At 50.2% G+C, this 15,233-nt stretch overlaps 5 protein-coding genes across 5 annotated transcripts; 2 read left to right on the top strand and 3 right to left on the bottom strand.

Moving 5' to 3' along the window:
• Window positions 1–596: 596 nt before the first annotated feature.
• On the bottom strand, window positions 597–1,451 carry N7519_009825 (uncharacterized protein; the record flags this gene model as incomplete). The annotated part of the gene is made up of 1 exon (XM_057296598.1): window positions 597–1,451. One exon carries the CDS (start codon window positions 1,449–1,451, stop codon window positions 597–599), a length of 855 nt encoding a protein of 284 aa, XP_057144480.1.
• A 79-nt stretch (window positions 1,452–1,530) lies between these two features.
• On the bottom strand, window positions 1,531–4,680 carry N7519_009826 (TCP11 family protein; the record flags this gene model as incomplete). The annotated part of the gene is made up of 3 exons (XM_057296599.1): window positions 1,531–2,334; window positions 2,675–3,703; window positions 3,766–4,680. 3 exons carry the CDS (start codon window positions 4,678–4,680, stop codon window positions 1,531–1,533), a joined length of 2,748 nt encoding a protein of 915 aa, XP_057144481.1.
• Window positions 4,681–6,077: 1,397 nt separating this feature from the next.
• On the top strand, window positions 6,078–7,726 carry cp9 (putative serine carboxypeptidase; the record flags this gene model as incomplete). The annotated part of the gene is made up of 3 exons (XM_057296600.1): window positions 6,078–6,318; window positions 6,373–7,482; window positions 7,530–7,726. 3 exons carry the CDS (start codon window positions 6,078–6,080, stop codon window positions 7,724–7,726), a joined length of 1,548 nt encoding a protein of 515 aa, XP_057144482.1.
• A 2,520-nt stretch (window positions 7,727–10,246) lies between these two features.
• N7519_009828 (uncharacterized protein) lies at window positions 10,247–11,475 on the top strand (the record flags this gene model as incomplete). Its single annotated transcript, XM_057296601.1, has 5 exons — window positions 10,247–10,364; window positions 10,484–10,865; window positions 10,898–11,154; window positions 11,222–11,340; window positions 11,407–11,475. 5 exons carry the CDS (start codon window positions 10,247–10,249, stop codon window positions 11,473–11,475), a joined length of 945 nt encoding a protein of 314 aa, XP_057144483.1.
• Window positions 11,476–11,773: 298 nt separating this feature from the next.
• On the bottom strand, window positions 11,774–14,632 carry N7519_009829 (5-methyltetrahydropteroyltriglutamate--homocysteine S-methyltransferase). The gene is made up of 7 exons (XM_057296602.1): window positions 14,537–14,632; window positions 14,155–14,476; window positions 13,586–14,095; window positions 12,831–13,562; window positions 12,218–12,759; window positions 12,104–12,152; window positions 11,774–12,045 (listed from the first exon to the last, which is right to left on the bottom strand). The coding sequence occupies exons 1-7, from the start codon at window positions 14,545–14,547 to the stop codon at window positions 12,001–12,003; spliced, it is 2,211 nt and encodes a 736-aa protein (XP_057144484.1). The 5' UTR covers window positions 14,548–14,632; the 3' UTR covers window positions 11,774–12,000.
• Window positions 14,633–15,233: the final 601 nt, after the last annotated feature.

Consider the following 15,233-nt stretch of genomic DNA (forward strand, 5'->3'; position numbering starts at 1 on the left):
ATTCATAATTGGACTCGGGACATTTTCTTACGTATCGTTTTGACGGGTGGTGACACGTCTGCTATGAGGACTGGATCTTGCCCCTTTTCTCTTGTGTTTGAAGGAAAAAAACCATCTTCCTTGATCTTTACAGATCTTCATTTTGCGAATGATCTTTGCGTTTTTTTTTTCGTCTTCGTGTTTTTCTTTCCGTGTCGAAGGCCGATGGTGTGAGCAATATCGGTATCCAAGGTTAGAAACCCCGAATTGACTTGAGGCATTTGCCTGTTTACAAAAATGTCTCCACCTCCTTTGTAAGACATGTAAAAATGCAGTAAATGAGGCTCTCTATCCTGGAGAGTTATAGTAAGGCTTGGCCCGTGACGGACCTGTCGATCAGTGTCGATCTTGGGCTGTGTTCGGAACAACACATAGGGACGTGGATATATAGTATAGTAGAGCTTTGAGTTGATGTATCGGGTGATTTGTACATTCCAGAATATCAATGTACATCAGGATAATATACAAAATTCGAATATCCAGCTTCATCCCTGCTCACGGTATCCATCTTCCCATCATCATCCCGCCTGCTCCACTCAGAATGAATGTTGATATCTTTATGGTATCGAATCCAACGCTTCAACCCCTTCTCTCGCAATCCGATCCCGCATAATTTGCCATTCAACCCATGTCACACCCTGCAACAAACAATCTGCCAGATCATCGAGTTTCCCCGGATCAACAGCGGCCACCTCGTCCACCATATCAGACTGAGGGGATACAGGCAATGGAGAAAGGGATCCACTCTTCAAAGCATGAGACCCTTTCCCTTTTCCCTTCTTCGACGTCTGCGTCTGGCCCTGCCATTTCCGCATATACGCACCCGCAACACCATGCAGAGCAGGACACTCAGATTTATCCGCAAGCACTATCTTATCGTCGGCAGCAATACCCAGATCGAGCTTCTTAATACCCCCGCCCGTCTCCAGACAAGAATTGGTACCCTGCATCGCAGCAGAAAGCCACCGTCCAACAAGATCGATCTTAGCCTTCTTCACTTCTCGAGCGTTGAGTCTCTTCTCCTTCACCTTTTCCCCGACTTCGGATTTTTCCACATCTCCTTTCCCTGAATCTGATATCCCAGAACGGTCCTCAAGCCAATACCTGACTACCCGTCTCGGCTCAACACCCCAAATAACCAAATCCGCAACTTCCCCGCCCCTCTCCTGTCGGAGCGTATGCAGAACAGCGTACAGCATGCCCTCCAACAAGCCAACGCGCAGCGTCCATTCAAGAACGGCACTGCTCCCGCCTGAGCGGAAGCGCTGACGCTCTATGAGCACATGCGTGGGGCGGTATGCAGCTATAAGTGATGAGATTAGGGTGTAGGCATTTGCAGCATAGAGGTCAGGCGAGAAGGAGTCTTTTTCTTTTGAGGATTTGGGGGTCTTGACTGGCAGGTCCTTTTCCATTTCTATTGGGAGAATGGCTTGGGATGATTCTGTGGCATCACAAGATCCTGATATTGATTTGGGTTTGGTTATACTGGTATTATCCCCGGGTATTAGGTTCAAACTTGATATATCCGAAACAGCGAGTCGGTGCCAGGCCGTTAACTCTGGCAGTTGAGGGTTCGCCGCATCTATCCCGACACCTGGGATCCCAGAGCGGGGCACTCGCAGATGCGCGAATGCGAGGTTCTGAACCCCCCATATCGATACTGAGAATGCTCCATGGTTGCGCTGGATTTGATTTCGACAAGCCTGTCGACTCGGTCCCGATCTTGGGTTTTGTTTTGGTTGACCGAGTTTTTGTCGACACCAGCCGCAGATCGACCCGTCGATCTTGGCTTAGGCTGGTGGTGGCACTAGCACTAGTACTGGGGTTGGCATTGGGACTACTAGTGATACCCTCTGCAACACCATCCGCGGCAGCCGACAACTGCAACTGCAACTGCGCCTGTGACCGTGAATGCAACGTCAACTCCGCTGCAATGCGCTCAATGAGAACACCCTTCGTACCAGACGATTGGATGCCCGTTGCGCGCGCGAGGCGCTGCAATTGTGCTGATTTCAAACATGCAAGCCAAGGGTGGGTTGGGGAGTACAGTGCTGCAGTGAGACGCATTGGGGTGTTTGTTTGTACTTGCTTGCCAAGGGTGGCATTGGGTGCGGGGTCTGGACTTCCCGGTACAAGCACAATCACGAGCACGGTAAATACCGGATTTCCGTGTCTGGCTGTGCGGAAGACCTGTAACGGCAATTTTAGGCTGGATGCATGGGCTTTGGAAGGGGGATCTCGGAATTCTTCAGGGTGGATTGCTGATCGGTGCACGGGCCATTGACGTTCGCGGCACTGGGTCGGATTGAGTTCGTTATTTTTGGTATTTCCAGGGTTCTGTTGGACTTAGTATGGATATAGTAGACTGTCATTTCTTAGGGCCTCTACTAATAGTTGATATAGCAAATAAATATTATATGCGCCTTCTATTTCCCAGTCAAAATATAACACCGAGAGCCCCTCGTGTCGGTAAAACGGTGTGAATAATAAAACTCCCCCCAATAAGCAGTAAATGCAAGGCGCTGAAAAGCAAGTCAATCGAAACATTCGAGAACAGCAAGTAAAAAAATAACCAACACCGAAAATCCAAAGAGCAAAAGAGCAAAAGTAAAGACCAAAACAGAGCAGATTATACCAATGCTGGCTGCCCAAGCTCCACCATTGCAATCTCATCCCGGAGGTACAACAACGGAGCCCAAACACGCCAATGCAGCACACCTATATGAGCAAGACGCATCCCGATACGCTCGATATCCGACTGTTGCGGTGTCAGCACCAGCGAGGAAGTGCTCACTGATCCAGACGCACCTGCAGTCCCAGTCTGTGGCGTGGTAGGACCCAAAGCAGCAGACAGAGGAGCCCGCTGAGACTCACAGATCGCCAACGGTGACAGCGGCAAGAATCTGCGGGCCGCCGCCAGGGTGGTAGCAAGGATCTTGCTACGCATGCTATTTTGGAAGAAGACGAAGAGGTCGGACTCATTCGAGAGATGCCACTCAAGTGCTTCCTCGATGGGAACAATGACCTCGTCCGCGACGACAGGGTCGAGCTGCAGCGCGGCACAGGCAAAGCGGGCAATCTCCAGTGCAATACAGCGCATATTTTGCGTCCAGCGCTTTCCGCCGCGGTGGTCGGGATCTTCGTCGTTGTTTTCTGGGTTCCCCGCGACGCGGTTCTCCAGGTCCATGCCGTCTTCCATTAGGGACCATACGCGTGACCGGAAGGTGGAGTAGGTTTCTTCTGGCGTGGAGAGATACCGCTTGTGCTTGTTGACGTAGGACTCGAAGATGTACCAGGCGATGTCGAGGTTGATTAGGTTTTGGACTGTTGAGCGGAGTTGCCAGAGGCGCTCGGAGTCAAAGAGGAAGGTTTCGGGGAAGTCGGCGGGCGGACTGAATTGGAGGAGTTGGGCGGAGATGCCGCGGAACAGGGCTTCGAGGGGTTTAAGAGTGTCTTCTGTTTCTGGCATTGGGGTTGTTTTTTGGGCTTCTGCATTTGCATCGTCTCGACGGGCTTGCTCGCGCACAGATAGGTACCAGTGGCGGGCGGTTTCAACCTGGAAGCCGCCGCGGTTCATCTTGCCTTGGAAGTATTCTTGGAGGAAGGGGACTGTGTCTTCGATGAGGAGAACGCGGAATGCTCGGATCTGATGGTTGGCGACGTCCTATCAAGCCACGAATTAGTTCGGAACGTTGCAAGAACAGAAGGGATGTAGATGTGACATACCAACTTCATCGCCTCTAGGATCGAAAATAATGTTCGCAGGCCGTTGACAATCTCCCGGGGGTCCTGGGAGTGTGAACCCTTTTCGATTTGCTCGACCATAGAATCTGCCCACTCATCTCGCATCGGAGCGCAATGTGTTTTCAGAAGTTTCGCCAGCCATTTGGCCAGCGTGAGCATGTCGAGAACGCCTTTGCGTATTTGCTGCATCAGTAATGGGACTTCCAGGTTCTGCATTATAGTTGGATGATCCCGTTCCGGAACAAGGGTCTTGATGACGTCCTGCAATGTCTCGAACAGGGCGGGCAAACGGGGATCGAAAGTGCGTCGAGTACCATCACTCGACTCGACTTCCTCGGTGGTGGCATCGGCAGTCGCAGCATGGTAAGAGTAGATACTGATCTCCGCAGCCAAAGAGTCCCAATAATCGGCAGCTTCTTTCCGCTTGCGTTGGCCCTTCTCTCCGTCTAGGTCAGGCTTGAAGTGCAGGTCGCGGTCGAAGTTGGCGTCCATACGGAGGTTGATGTTGCTCATGATACAGGGCAGATCAAGCTCGCTGAGTGTCTTCTTTGTAACCGGTGGAGATCGCCGAGCCTTGCGTAATAGGCGCAGATCGCGGGATCCTAGTCCCAACTCTTGGGGTATACTGATAGCCTCCGGGGACGGTGAGGGCTCCCGAAGCCGAGTGACAGCAGCTGGTACCGGCGGTGCAGATTGTCGAGCTCCATGGGGATAGGCGAAGGGCTGTCGGCGACGACGAAGAGGATGAATAGAAGATCGGTCATCATGATTGTGAGAATCTCGCCCCTCGTTCTTGTGATACTCTTTGGAACGACCACCTCCAGCACCATATGCCTCTAGAGGACCTTCAGCGCCCTCCTCCTGGGCTCGGGCTTCTTTTGTGCCTTGTAGATCCATCGCTAATCACGATATATCTGAACCTCCCCTGCTCAGACAGTCAGATAAAAGGAAGATTTTGGGGGTGGCAATGGCGACACCACGCCATGCACCTAAGCACAGAACAAGGCGAATACGCCCCTATGCAACTCCCACTCACAAATTTAATAACCCCCTGTTTGCCTCAGGCAGGCAGCCAATCCGCAGTCACCGAAAAGTGATGCAAGTGAGCTGTCAATTCCTGTGGAGCCGAGGATTGCTTGGATCTGCGTCGATCGCCTCGTGGTTTCCGATCAGGGGTGCAAGGCAGGAACTTTGGAAGGTAAGAGGATAGGGGGTGGAAATTAGAATATTGAAACAAAAAAAGAAGTGTATAAGAGTATGATTAAAAAGAGAATATAAATTCAGAACAAAGAGTATATATGAAATCCCAAAGCAGAAAAGGGCATATACTCTTAAGAGAGCAAACAAGACCAAATCCTCGAGAGCAGAAGACGCAATGGACAAATCAAAGAACGGAAAAAAAGAAAAGAAAGAAAAGGAGTTGGCAAAGCGACCGGGATGAACTGATATAGTGAGTGTTGTATCCCATCTACACCGGATTCGGGTGGACGCAACCAGACATTCCTATGCTGCTACCCGCGAGCAGCCCCCCTCGACTGGGTATATCTCGACATGGTCACATCTTTCCATTTCCGATTGAATCTTGTATCTGAATTTGATGTCCTGGAAAAAAAGGGGGATTAGTCGCCTCACTTTGAACCTTGAAACCAGCACTGGCCACGTGAGACTCTCCTTTTCTCGGGGAACCACTGGATGCAGTCGAGTTGCGCATTACCAGCTACTCTGTACTCCGTACATAGTTCCAGCTTGGCAGAGAAGAGTGCAGAGAGTATGGAGTAAGTACGAAGTATCGAGGAGAGATGAAGCAGGGCCCCTCTCGTCGGGATCGGAATGTTTTTGGGTTCATGCCTTGGCGCCTTGGTGCCTTATATCTGAGTGCCTGATAAACAAGGCCACAATACTCCTTGGCAACCCTATACTTACCACTTCACCACTTAACTCCTACCAATTGATATTCATTTTCAGCTCGGATCTGAATAAAATTACCGTGATTCAGGAGGCATCCACTGCTTATAGATGGATATGAGCTCCGTGGATCTCCCAAATTCACTGGCCATGTCTTTGGCCACAATAACCCCACCGGCCTTATTGACACCCAAATCTGGCTCAACAACTGCCCGCTCAATAGCTCAATAACGCCACCATGTCTAAAAAGGAAGAGATAAAAAGGAAACATAATTTCCACGTGGAATCTTATCTGCATGATCATCCTACATCTTTACTACGCAATATCATCTCGATTACTTGCCGAAAGGAGAGAATTATCATAGCTGGACAAAGCGCGAGTTCCAATCATGAATATCTCCGCACTGCTATACTTCTTTAATGTCCTATGGGCAGCCCCTGGCTTTGTTTTCTCACGAGCAATTGCTTCATACAATACTGCACGGTTCGAAGTACATTCCTTGCCGGGCGTTTCGGACCTTCCACCCAGCTGGGCTGGTCGCCTTCCGGTTCCGGGGACAGAAGATGGAAATGAGATATTCTTTTGGCTATTCCAGTCAGAGCAACCGGCATATGATGGCAATTTGATCAGTAAGTCTGAATGGGACGGGACATGCAAAGGTGGTTGCTAACAGAGTTGTATAGTATGGTTCAATGGCGGCCCTGGTTGCTCATCCTTGATAGGTCTAACGACCGGCAACGGGCCCATTACGTTCGATGGCAATTCAACTCAATTCATTCGCAATCCACACTCGTGGACAAAGCTGGGCAATGTCCTTTACGTTGATCAGCCCGTGGGCACTGGCTACTCCACAGCCAGCTTCCCTTACCCAGTTAAGAACAATGACCGGGTAACGACGGACTTTACACAGTGGTTGCGTGGCTTCTTCGAATACTTCCCGCACCTCCAGAAAAAGCAGATCCACTTAATGGGGGAGTCATATGCAGGCATCTTCATACCCTATTTTGCATCAGAGCTTCTCGAGGGCAAAGATTCCCTGCCTCTCAATGTGCGTTCGATGTCCCTCGGTGACGGATCTTGGGGAAATGGAGCAGCCATGGCGGCTGTTGCAATGGGCAAATATCTCAGGTCACAGTTGGGCCTCCTTCAAATTCCCGAAGACGTTCTATCTGTCTTCGACGAGGCAGATGAAACCTGCGGCTTCAACGACGTGCTAGCAGAATCCTCCATATACCCTCCCGAGGCTAGGATTCATATCCCCGGAAACCCAGAGTACTTCAACCTCCGACGTCGAGACCTAACAAGTGCCGTCAACGCGGCATGCGATATCTCACCCACAACCCCGGAAGAAGTCCGCACTTCAATATTCAACTCAACCTGCTACGGCCCCTGCGCCGTCTTCTCAACAGCAAGTGACTACCTAACAGCCGTCTCCGCCAACCGCACAACCCGCGGCTGCTTCGACATCTACGACATTTCCCACGACTGCAGCACCGTTTCAGAGCTCCCACTGATGGCAGAGTACTTCGGCCGCGCAGATGTCCAGACCGCCCTGCATGTCGATAACAGCGGACTGTACAGCGCCTGCAACTCCACAATTCTAAATACGCTCCTTTCAGCGCCCTCCCCCGTGCCACCGGAGTACTTCGTCCTCCCGTCTCTGGTCACCAACCACAACATCTCCCTCCATATCTACTCAGGCGAGTGGGATATGTTGATCAACCACTTTGGCGCGGAACTCTCGCTGCAGAATATGACGTGGCGTGGTGCGCAGGGCTTCGCGCAGAAGCCGAGTAAGCCGTTCTTTGCTGATAATGCTGCGCCATCTGCGACCAAGCAGCTCCTGCTCGAGCACACGCCCCGGCTACTACGCTCTCGACTGCCACTCCCACTGCTGCTGCTGCGGGTACGTGGACTGAGGAGCGTGGAGTGTCGTATCATCTATTCCGTGAGGCTGGTCACAGTGTCTTTGTGAACAAACCACGCGAGATGTTTTCATATGTGAGGGATGTGGTTGTTGCTCCGCGGGCTGGTTGATTAGGGAGGCTTTGGGCGTTGGGGAAGGCGAATATTGGGTGTTGGTTATCGATATCGGTTTAGAACATGTATTCTCTTTAGAATTTATTCCTATTTTTCGACATTCAGGGTCAAGTTAGTATTTGATTAGATGGGTCATGCCGGGCTCGTAACAATTAACAGTAATGGAAGGCTTTCGGACGATGTCGACAAAAATAATTGCATCATATGAGAAAATCACCAAAAGCAACGTGATCTTTGGGTTCAAACAGGTTTTTTTTTCGTCATGCCTTTTGTCTTTTCGAATAAGATAGAAATATTAAACCAATCACTTACTGCAGTATCACACTCTCTTCCAAGAAATATATATCCGTATTTGGTTTGTTATACCAACCATTTTGAGTGTTTCGGGCGAATTATTTGATTTTACACGTTATCTAGGAGAAATATTGATCGTATTTATACTCAGTTCAGTAAACAGCAACGATATTATTATATTCAATATTCAAATCGGGTTGTCCTCATAGTATGCCGTCTCCCGTCTAGAACGACCACAATTACTAGACCTCCATTGTAGTGCGACAAGCACATGAATATCTTCCGATGATAGAACGTGTACGTCTAAAGAGCAATGTTTAGTCAAACTTACATCGGACTGGTCAATAGGTATTGATCGGCGGTCATCATGAACCAGCATGAGTCATGATGTATCACGATGACCTTGGGAGGGCCCACAACTAGTATATACTTAATTTAATATGTCAATACCCCATCGAGAGGATGGTGAAAAGAGCCTGATGATTCTACTTGATTACTTCATGCAATAATTGAAAGCATTAAAAGGTGCAGTTACCTGCTATGCGACAAGCATTAGGGCTTTTAGAGTACTGGCTAAAAAAGAAAACAAAGAACAAAATCTTGTCCTAGGACGTATCCACTGTCGGCGAACCGAGGTACCCCCTCTACAAGATTATCGAACGCGACCGAGGTGGCGAGGAAATTATAGAGCTTAGTAGTACGTAGGACCAGGGCTTTACCTTTAGAATATGCCTCAGAGTGCGAGCGCGTTTACCCATAAATGATACCAGAAAGACCTATTACCCGGTAAGCGAGTATAGGTGGAAATGAAAAATAGAGAATTACCGGTGCTTTCATATGCTGAAGAAACCGTGCCTTCTTTAGCTGGCCTAGCATGATACGGAGGATAGTTAGGAGCTCCCCACGAAGTATTACCTCGTCAGTTGCGTCCAGTTTATTATACATATATGCCTTAGTATGTGGAAACCCTTTCTAGGCATGTCTATCATCCTAGAAGTTTCAAATTCAGGCTGCTCATGTTGACACAAATCCTTATAAGAGTGTATTCGCCAACACTATCTTATGTTGTTAGCGGTCATATATATCAGAATAGCTAGAAAGCTTAGGTAGTGATAATCTCACTGTTCCCCTAGGTGGGGAGGAAGAGGGTTGTGGACGTTTTTGTTGTCCCTTTTCTTTTCTTTCTTCTCTTCTCTTCTCTCTTCTCCTCTCCTTATCCTCCCACCCCAAACTATTTCTTCCTTTTAACCCTCGTACCTTTCCTTTCATCTATCGTTACTTCAACTCTTTGTTGTTTCTTCTTATCTTACATACTTAGGTTTGCATTGACTTCAGAATTGACTTACACTCGGGGCCTCGACATGGTAAGTCATATGTCCATCTCGATTGGCACAACTTCACGGTGAAGAAGCGCAAGGATGCCGTCCATTTGGCAGTATACGGGACTCCACGCAGGCAGGAACGCCCAGCGACTCAGCTAGTCCTTGCCGAGAGAGCGAGGGAGGAAAAGAAGCGCAAGGCGGACCCTCATTGCATTGATTGTCCGTATTAGCCATGCTTCTAAGGTCTCCAAAGCGCAACATAAGCTGGATAAACGTCGTACTGCCACATACAGACACACAAGGGCAGAGATTGAGGAGGCCTGGCTGGGCCTATGGGAGCGTCAGATAGGAAGATTTGATTGGCAAGTCTCGATCAAGCAGACAAAAATCATGCATATCCCCACGGCAGAGCAGAGGAAAGCCGTGGGTGCGTGGGTTGCGAATGGGCGCCGAGAGACCCCGACTGTGGACGTTCCCGGCTGGGACGAGTTGTGTCGCCCAATTGGCTCAGAGGCCGTGACCCCCGCCACCTAGTTCGAGATCCTTCAGATAGTGGACGCTTACATTGATGCAATTGAACCATTTTCCAGGCCCCTCTGTTGATTATAGTAATTCTAAGTCTAAGTACATTTGATACAAAGGATATATGTGCGAGTTTCAACCAGAGCGGGCGTTGAAGCTAATGTGAGAAGTCAAAAGAGTAGTCAGCCTATTCAGTATGTGAAAACTGCATGTAAAAAAGCACTATACCTGATCCTTGTAGTGACCCTCGGAGGGGTCCCAAAACATCCCTGTCGCGCTAATATGTGAGTCATTCTTGTGCCACTTTCGTGTTATTAAAAACAATGCCCCCAAGCGTTGAGTCTCCACCCGTTCAGTCGTTGACAACTCGAAATTAAACATGGCTGATCCACTGACCGGATATACCCACTCAGCAGCCTTTGATATAGGGAAATTGCCCGTGAGCGATATCCATACTCTGCATTATGAGCAGTACGGCAAACAAGATGGGAAGCCAGGTAAGATACCTTTGTTAAAATAGACGCTTCCCCCGCTTCCGAGTACTCGATTATCACTGACTACACCTTACAAACTTTTGAAAAGCTTGAATGGCAAATATACTAACGTTACTATATAGTCCTCTACCTCAATGGCGGACCCGGCGGGCATACCTCATATGGCAACACGAAGTACTTCAACCCAGCCATCTACCGCGTGGTACTGTTCGACCAACGTGGTGCCGGGAAATCAACACCCGCAGCCGAACTACGCGAGAATACAAGTCAACACCTGGTTTCAGATGTTGAACTGCTACGCAAGCACCTCCAAATCACGAAATGGCATCTCGACTTCGGTGGTTCGTGGGGTTCAGCCCTGTCTTTGCTTTATGCACAAGCGTACCCGGAGATGGTTGGCTCCCTGATACTACGGGGAATATTCACTGTCAGGAAATCTGAACTCGAGTTCTCGCGTGGATCCATTGGCGCAGCGAGTACCTTTCCTGAACCATACGAAGCCTTGTCAATTATCTCCCTGAAAAGGATCGGGACAGACCGAATGAAGCGTACTATGATCTCCTTGTTTCGGAAGATTACGAGACAAGAGTTGCTGTAGCGAGGGAATGGAATAGATGGGATTTAAGTATTGGGACTTTGAGACCGGAGCCTGAGGATTTTGCTCAACTGGAAGATGATGCGTGGGTGCTTGCTCATGCGAGGCTCGAGGCGCATTACTTTATGAACGGGGGTTTCCTGGAAGAAGGTCAGATTCTCAAGGAGGAGAACTTGAGGAAAATTAGCCATATTCCGGGTACGTTGCTTTTGCCCCTGGTCGAAACATACTGTGCTTTGCATGCAGCTAACTCGTTTTGTCATAGCCACTATTATCCAGGGTCGCTATGATATCGTCTGCCCACCGCAGACAGCCTGGGGTTTGCACAAGGGTTTGCCGGACTCGCGGTTGTTTTGGACTCCTGATGCCGGTCATAGTCCTAGTGTGAGTACACCATCTGCCTTCGTGTGACCTGGTTTCTGGGACATAGCTATGCTAACGTTGTTATAGGAACCTGGAACGCGGGCCAAACTGTTCGAGGTCTGTGACGAGTACGCCGAGCTTGACTTGACTCACTGACAGTGATTGGATAATTGATTACATCCCCTGTTTCTGTCCATATGATCATTCTCATCGCAGTTCTACAATCTAAGAACTAACATGCCACTCGTACACTAGAAGAGCAGGCATTCTCTCTCCAAATCACAGCAAAGCTACAAGAAACACACAATATTGTAAATTGTAATATTGACAACTGATTCTACACGATGATAGAGACAGTAGGTCAAATTCGACAATGCAAATTTGACCAAGCAAGGTTGTAGAGCTTGCTGTGTGTGGAAAACCACACAATGTTGAAATGGTAAAGCCAGCACTAACCGAACATCACAACGGAAGTAGGTCATGATGTCGGCCAGCGTCAGTAATAAATCGTCAGTCATGTTGAAACTCCAGGCCCGCTTTTGGTATCCTCTAGAAAACCCGTTGAAACCCATATGTTGAACTTTTGGTATCATCGTCGTAACTCATCAATAAAGAAAACTCCTACCGAGGCGACAGGTTGATTGTCGCCTCCTCATTAAATTAATGGTGAATTGAAAGAATTTACTGCGCGTACTTCTGGCGGAAGTACTTGGCAGCGTTGACCATCTGTTGGTGTTTGATCAGCATTTTGAACGTCATTTTCAAGGAAATTGCCACTTCTTACCGCGGTGAGAGCCGCCTTGGTCTCGGGCCAGCCACGAGTCTTGAGGCCACTGTAAAAATAAGCATATTAGCACCAACAACCAAAAAAATTAGATTTCGAGTCAGGATCACAAACCAGTCGGGGTTACACCATAATTGCTGGGGAGTCAAGTATGCCAGCATCTCCTCGATGCGGTCCTTGATCTCCTGCTCGGTGGGGACACGAGGGGAGTGAATATCATAAACGCCGGGGCCAATGTGGCGGGGGTAGGCCTCGTCGATGAAGACCTTGAGGAGCTTAGCATCGGACTTGCTGTTCTCAATGGACAGAACATCGGCATCGAGAGCGGCAATGGCGTGGAAGAAGTCCTGGAACTCAGAGTAGCAGAAGTGGGAGTGGATCTGAGTGCCATCCGTGACACCAGCGGTGGAGAGCTTGAAGGAGTCAACAGCCCACTTGAGGTAGGCGACGCGAGCGTCACCAGCGCGGAGGGGCAGACCTTCACGGAGAGCGGGCTCGTCGACCTGGATCACGGCGATGCCAGCGGCCTCGAGGTCAACAACCTCGTCGCGGAGGGCGAGAGCAAGCTGCTGAGCCTGTACAGACTGGTGGACATCGTCACGGGGGAAAGACCACCGCAGGCAAGTGATAGGACCAGTGAGCATGCCCTTCATGGGCTTGGGGAGATGGAAGCAGCGAACTTCGACTCCTTGACGGTCATAGGGGCGGGACGAGAGATGTCACCGACAATGATAGGGGGGCGCACGCAGCGGGAGCCGTAGGACTGAACCCAGGCGTGGGTGGTGAAAACGTAACCAGTGAGGCGCTCACCGAAGTACTGCACCATGTCGTTACGCTCGGGCTCACCGTGGACGAAGACATCGAGATCAAGCTCCTCCTGGATCTTGACAACGTCCTGGATCTCCTTCTCGATGAACTTCTCGTACTCTTCAGGAGTGATCTCACCCTTGGTGAACTTGTTACGCTGGATGCGGATCTCCTTGGTCTGGGGGAAGGAACCAATGGTGGTGGTGGGGAAGAGAGGGAGCTTGAGGGTCTTGGTCTGCTCAGCGTAACGCTCAGGGAAGGCGGACTTGCGGTTGTGCATCTCAGGGGTGACAGAGGCCTGGCGGGCCTTGACAGCGGGGTCGTTGGTGCGGGCGGAGGAGGCACGGGCCTGAACAGACTTGGCGTTGGCCTCGAGCTGCTCACGGACAGCGGCGGGGCCCTCGGTGACAGCCTTGGCGATCACGACAACCTCGGCGGCCTTCTCCACAGCGAAGGAGAACCAGTCACGGACCTCAGCATCAAGGGTCTTCTCGCTGGCGAGAGTGTGGGGGACGTGAAGGAGGGAGCTGGAGGTGGCAACAATGACACGGTCCTTGCCGAGCTTCTGAATAGCGTTCTCGACCTTCTCAATAGCGGCCTTGAAGTTGGTCTTCCAGATGTTACGGCCGTCGACAACACCGGCGGAGAGGACCTGCTTAGGGCCAAGGCGGCGACCACGGTGTCGAGCTGTTCGGGGTTGCGGACCAGGTCGATGTGAATAGAGTGGAGGCTCTGCAGGTCGGCGAGGACATTGATGTTGTGGACGATGTCACCGAAGTAGGTGGCGAGAGTGATGCGGGGACCCTGGGCACCGAGGGCACCAATCTTCTCGTAGGCAGGCTTGAAGGCGGCCTTGGACTTCTCAGCAAGGTCGAAGACGAGGACGGGCTCGTCAATCTGGACATCCTCGGCGCCAGCGGCCTTGAGCTTGGACAGGAGCTCAACGTAGAGAGGAACGAGCTTGTCAAGCAGAGAGATGGGGTCAACGGTCTGGTCACGGTCGGCCTTACCGAGAGTCAAGAAGGAGACGGGACCAAGGATGACGGGGCGGGTGGTGATGCCAGCGGCCTTGGCCTCAAGGAACTCAACAACGGGCTTGGGCTCGGCAGCGAGCTTGAACTCCTGGTTGTCCTGGAGAGTGGGCTTCACGTAGTGGTAGTTAGAGTCGAACCACTTGACCATTTCCTGTTGATGGAGTCAGCATACTGGATTCGGACACATATATTGTAATCATTTGCACATACCAGACTGGGAACATCAATGCCCTCCTTCTGGAGACCACGGCCCATGGCGAAGTACTCATCGAGAGGGTTGAGGTTGTACTTGGAGTAACGCTCGGGGATGGTTCCGAAAAGCTGGTGGTGGTCGAGGACCTGATCGTAGAAGGCGAAGTCGTTGCTGGGAATAACATCGACACCGGCATCCTTCTGGATCTGCCAGTGCTCCAGACGAAGACGCTTACCCTCAGCGAGGAGCTCATCGCGGGAGATCTTGTCAGCCCAGTAAGCCTCGGTGGCCTTCTTGAGGTCACGGAGTCTTCCCATGCGGGGGAAACCCAGAATAGATCTATCCACATAGTCAGCAACTGTACCAGCAACTGTTCATAAGAGAATCGAAAAAACATACGATTGAACCATTCTGATGGATGTGTGTGAAAAGGGAGAAAGAAGAAAGGGGTCTCAAGGATAGAATTTTCACAAATCCGATTCCTTTGAGAGAGAGAGTGAAGGGAAGGGAAGGGAAAAGGTCTGGGAAATGTCGAAAGAAATATGGAGGGGAGGAATACACACTAATCCTAATGGGGGATTGATCCACATTCAAGTTGGAGGGGCATCAATACGGTTTAATACATGGTCTAGTACATCCGCGTACCTCTCTTGTCCCTGGAATCCACAGATTTTGGGCGGAACATGTGGAATGCTGTGTAACTTACTGTTATTTTCAGTCCTCACCCAGTATCAATACCCCATGATCTCCGTGATCGGTCCCCTCATGGATGATCACGCCATTGAGACACCGATAAGACCTCTGCAAACTTGTTTACGACTATTGCCAATTAGTATATTCTTTCCTTCCTTTTTTTCAGCAAGGGCCTTATGTATTGTATCTTGTACACACAACTCTATATTTTCTCGATTAATGAGCGGTCAAGACCCCTAGAAGTATATCAAAACGCGGAACTCCAGGGAGTACGGGGCAACCGCTGTGTGACACGCTGTCAATTGACCCCGCCACTTCACCTGCAGGACAAGCTGACAGTAATTGATACTACATATGTACCTAGCTAGCAATGGGTTGACAGCTTCATTCCTTCCGCACGGAG

The sequence above is a fragment of the Penicillium mononematosum genome (assembly GCF_028829835.1).
Source record: "Penicillium mononematosum strain IBT 11891 chromosome Unknown utg000005l:1.0-9366267.0:1.0-9372171.0, whole genome shotgun sequence".
In the NCBI taxonomy this organism is placed as follows: Eukaryota; Fungi; Ascomycota; class Eurotiomycetes; order Eurotiales; family Aspergillaceae; genus Penicillium; species Penicillium mononematosum.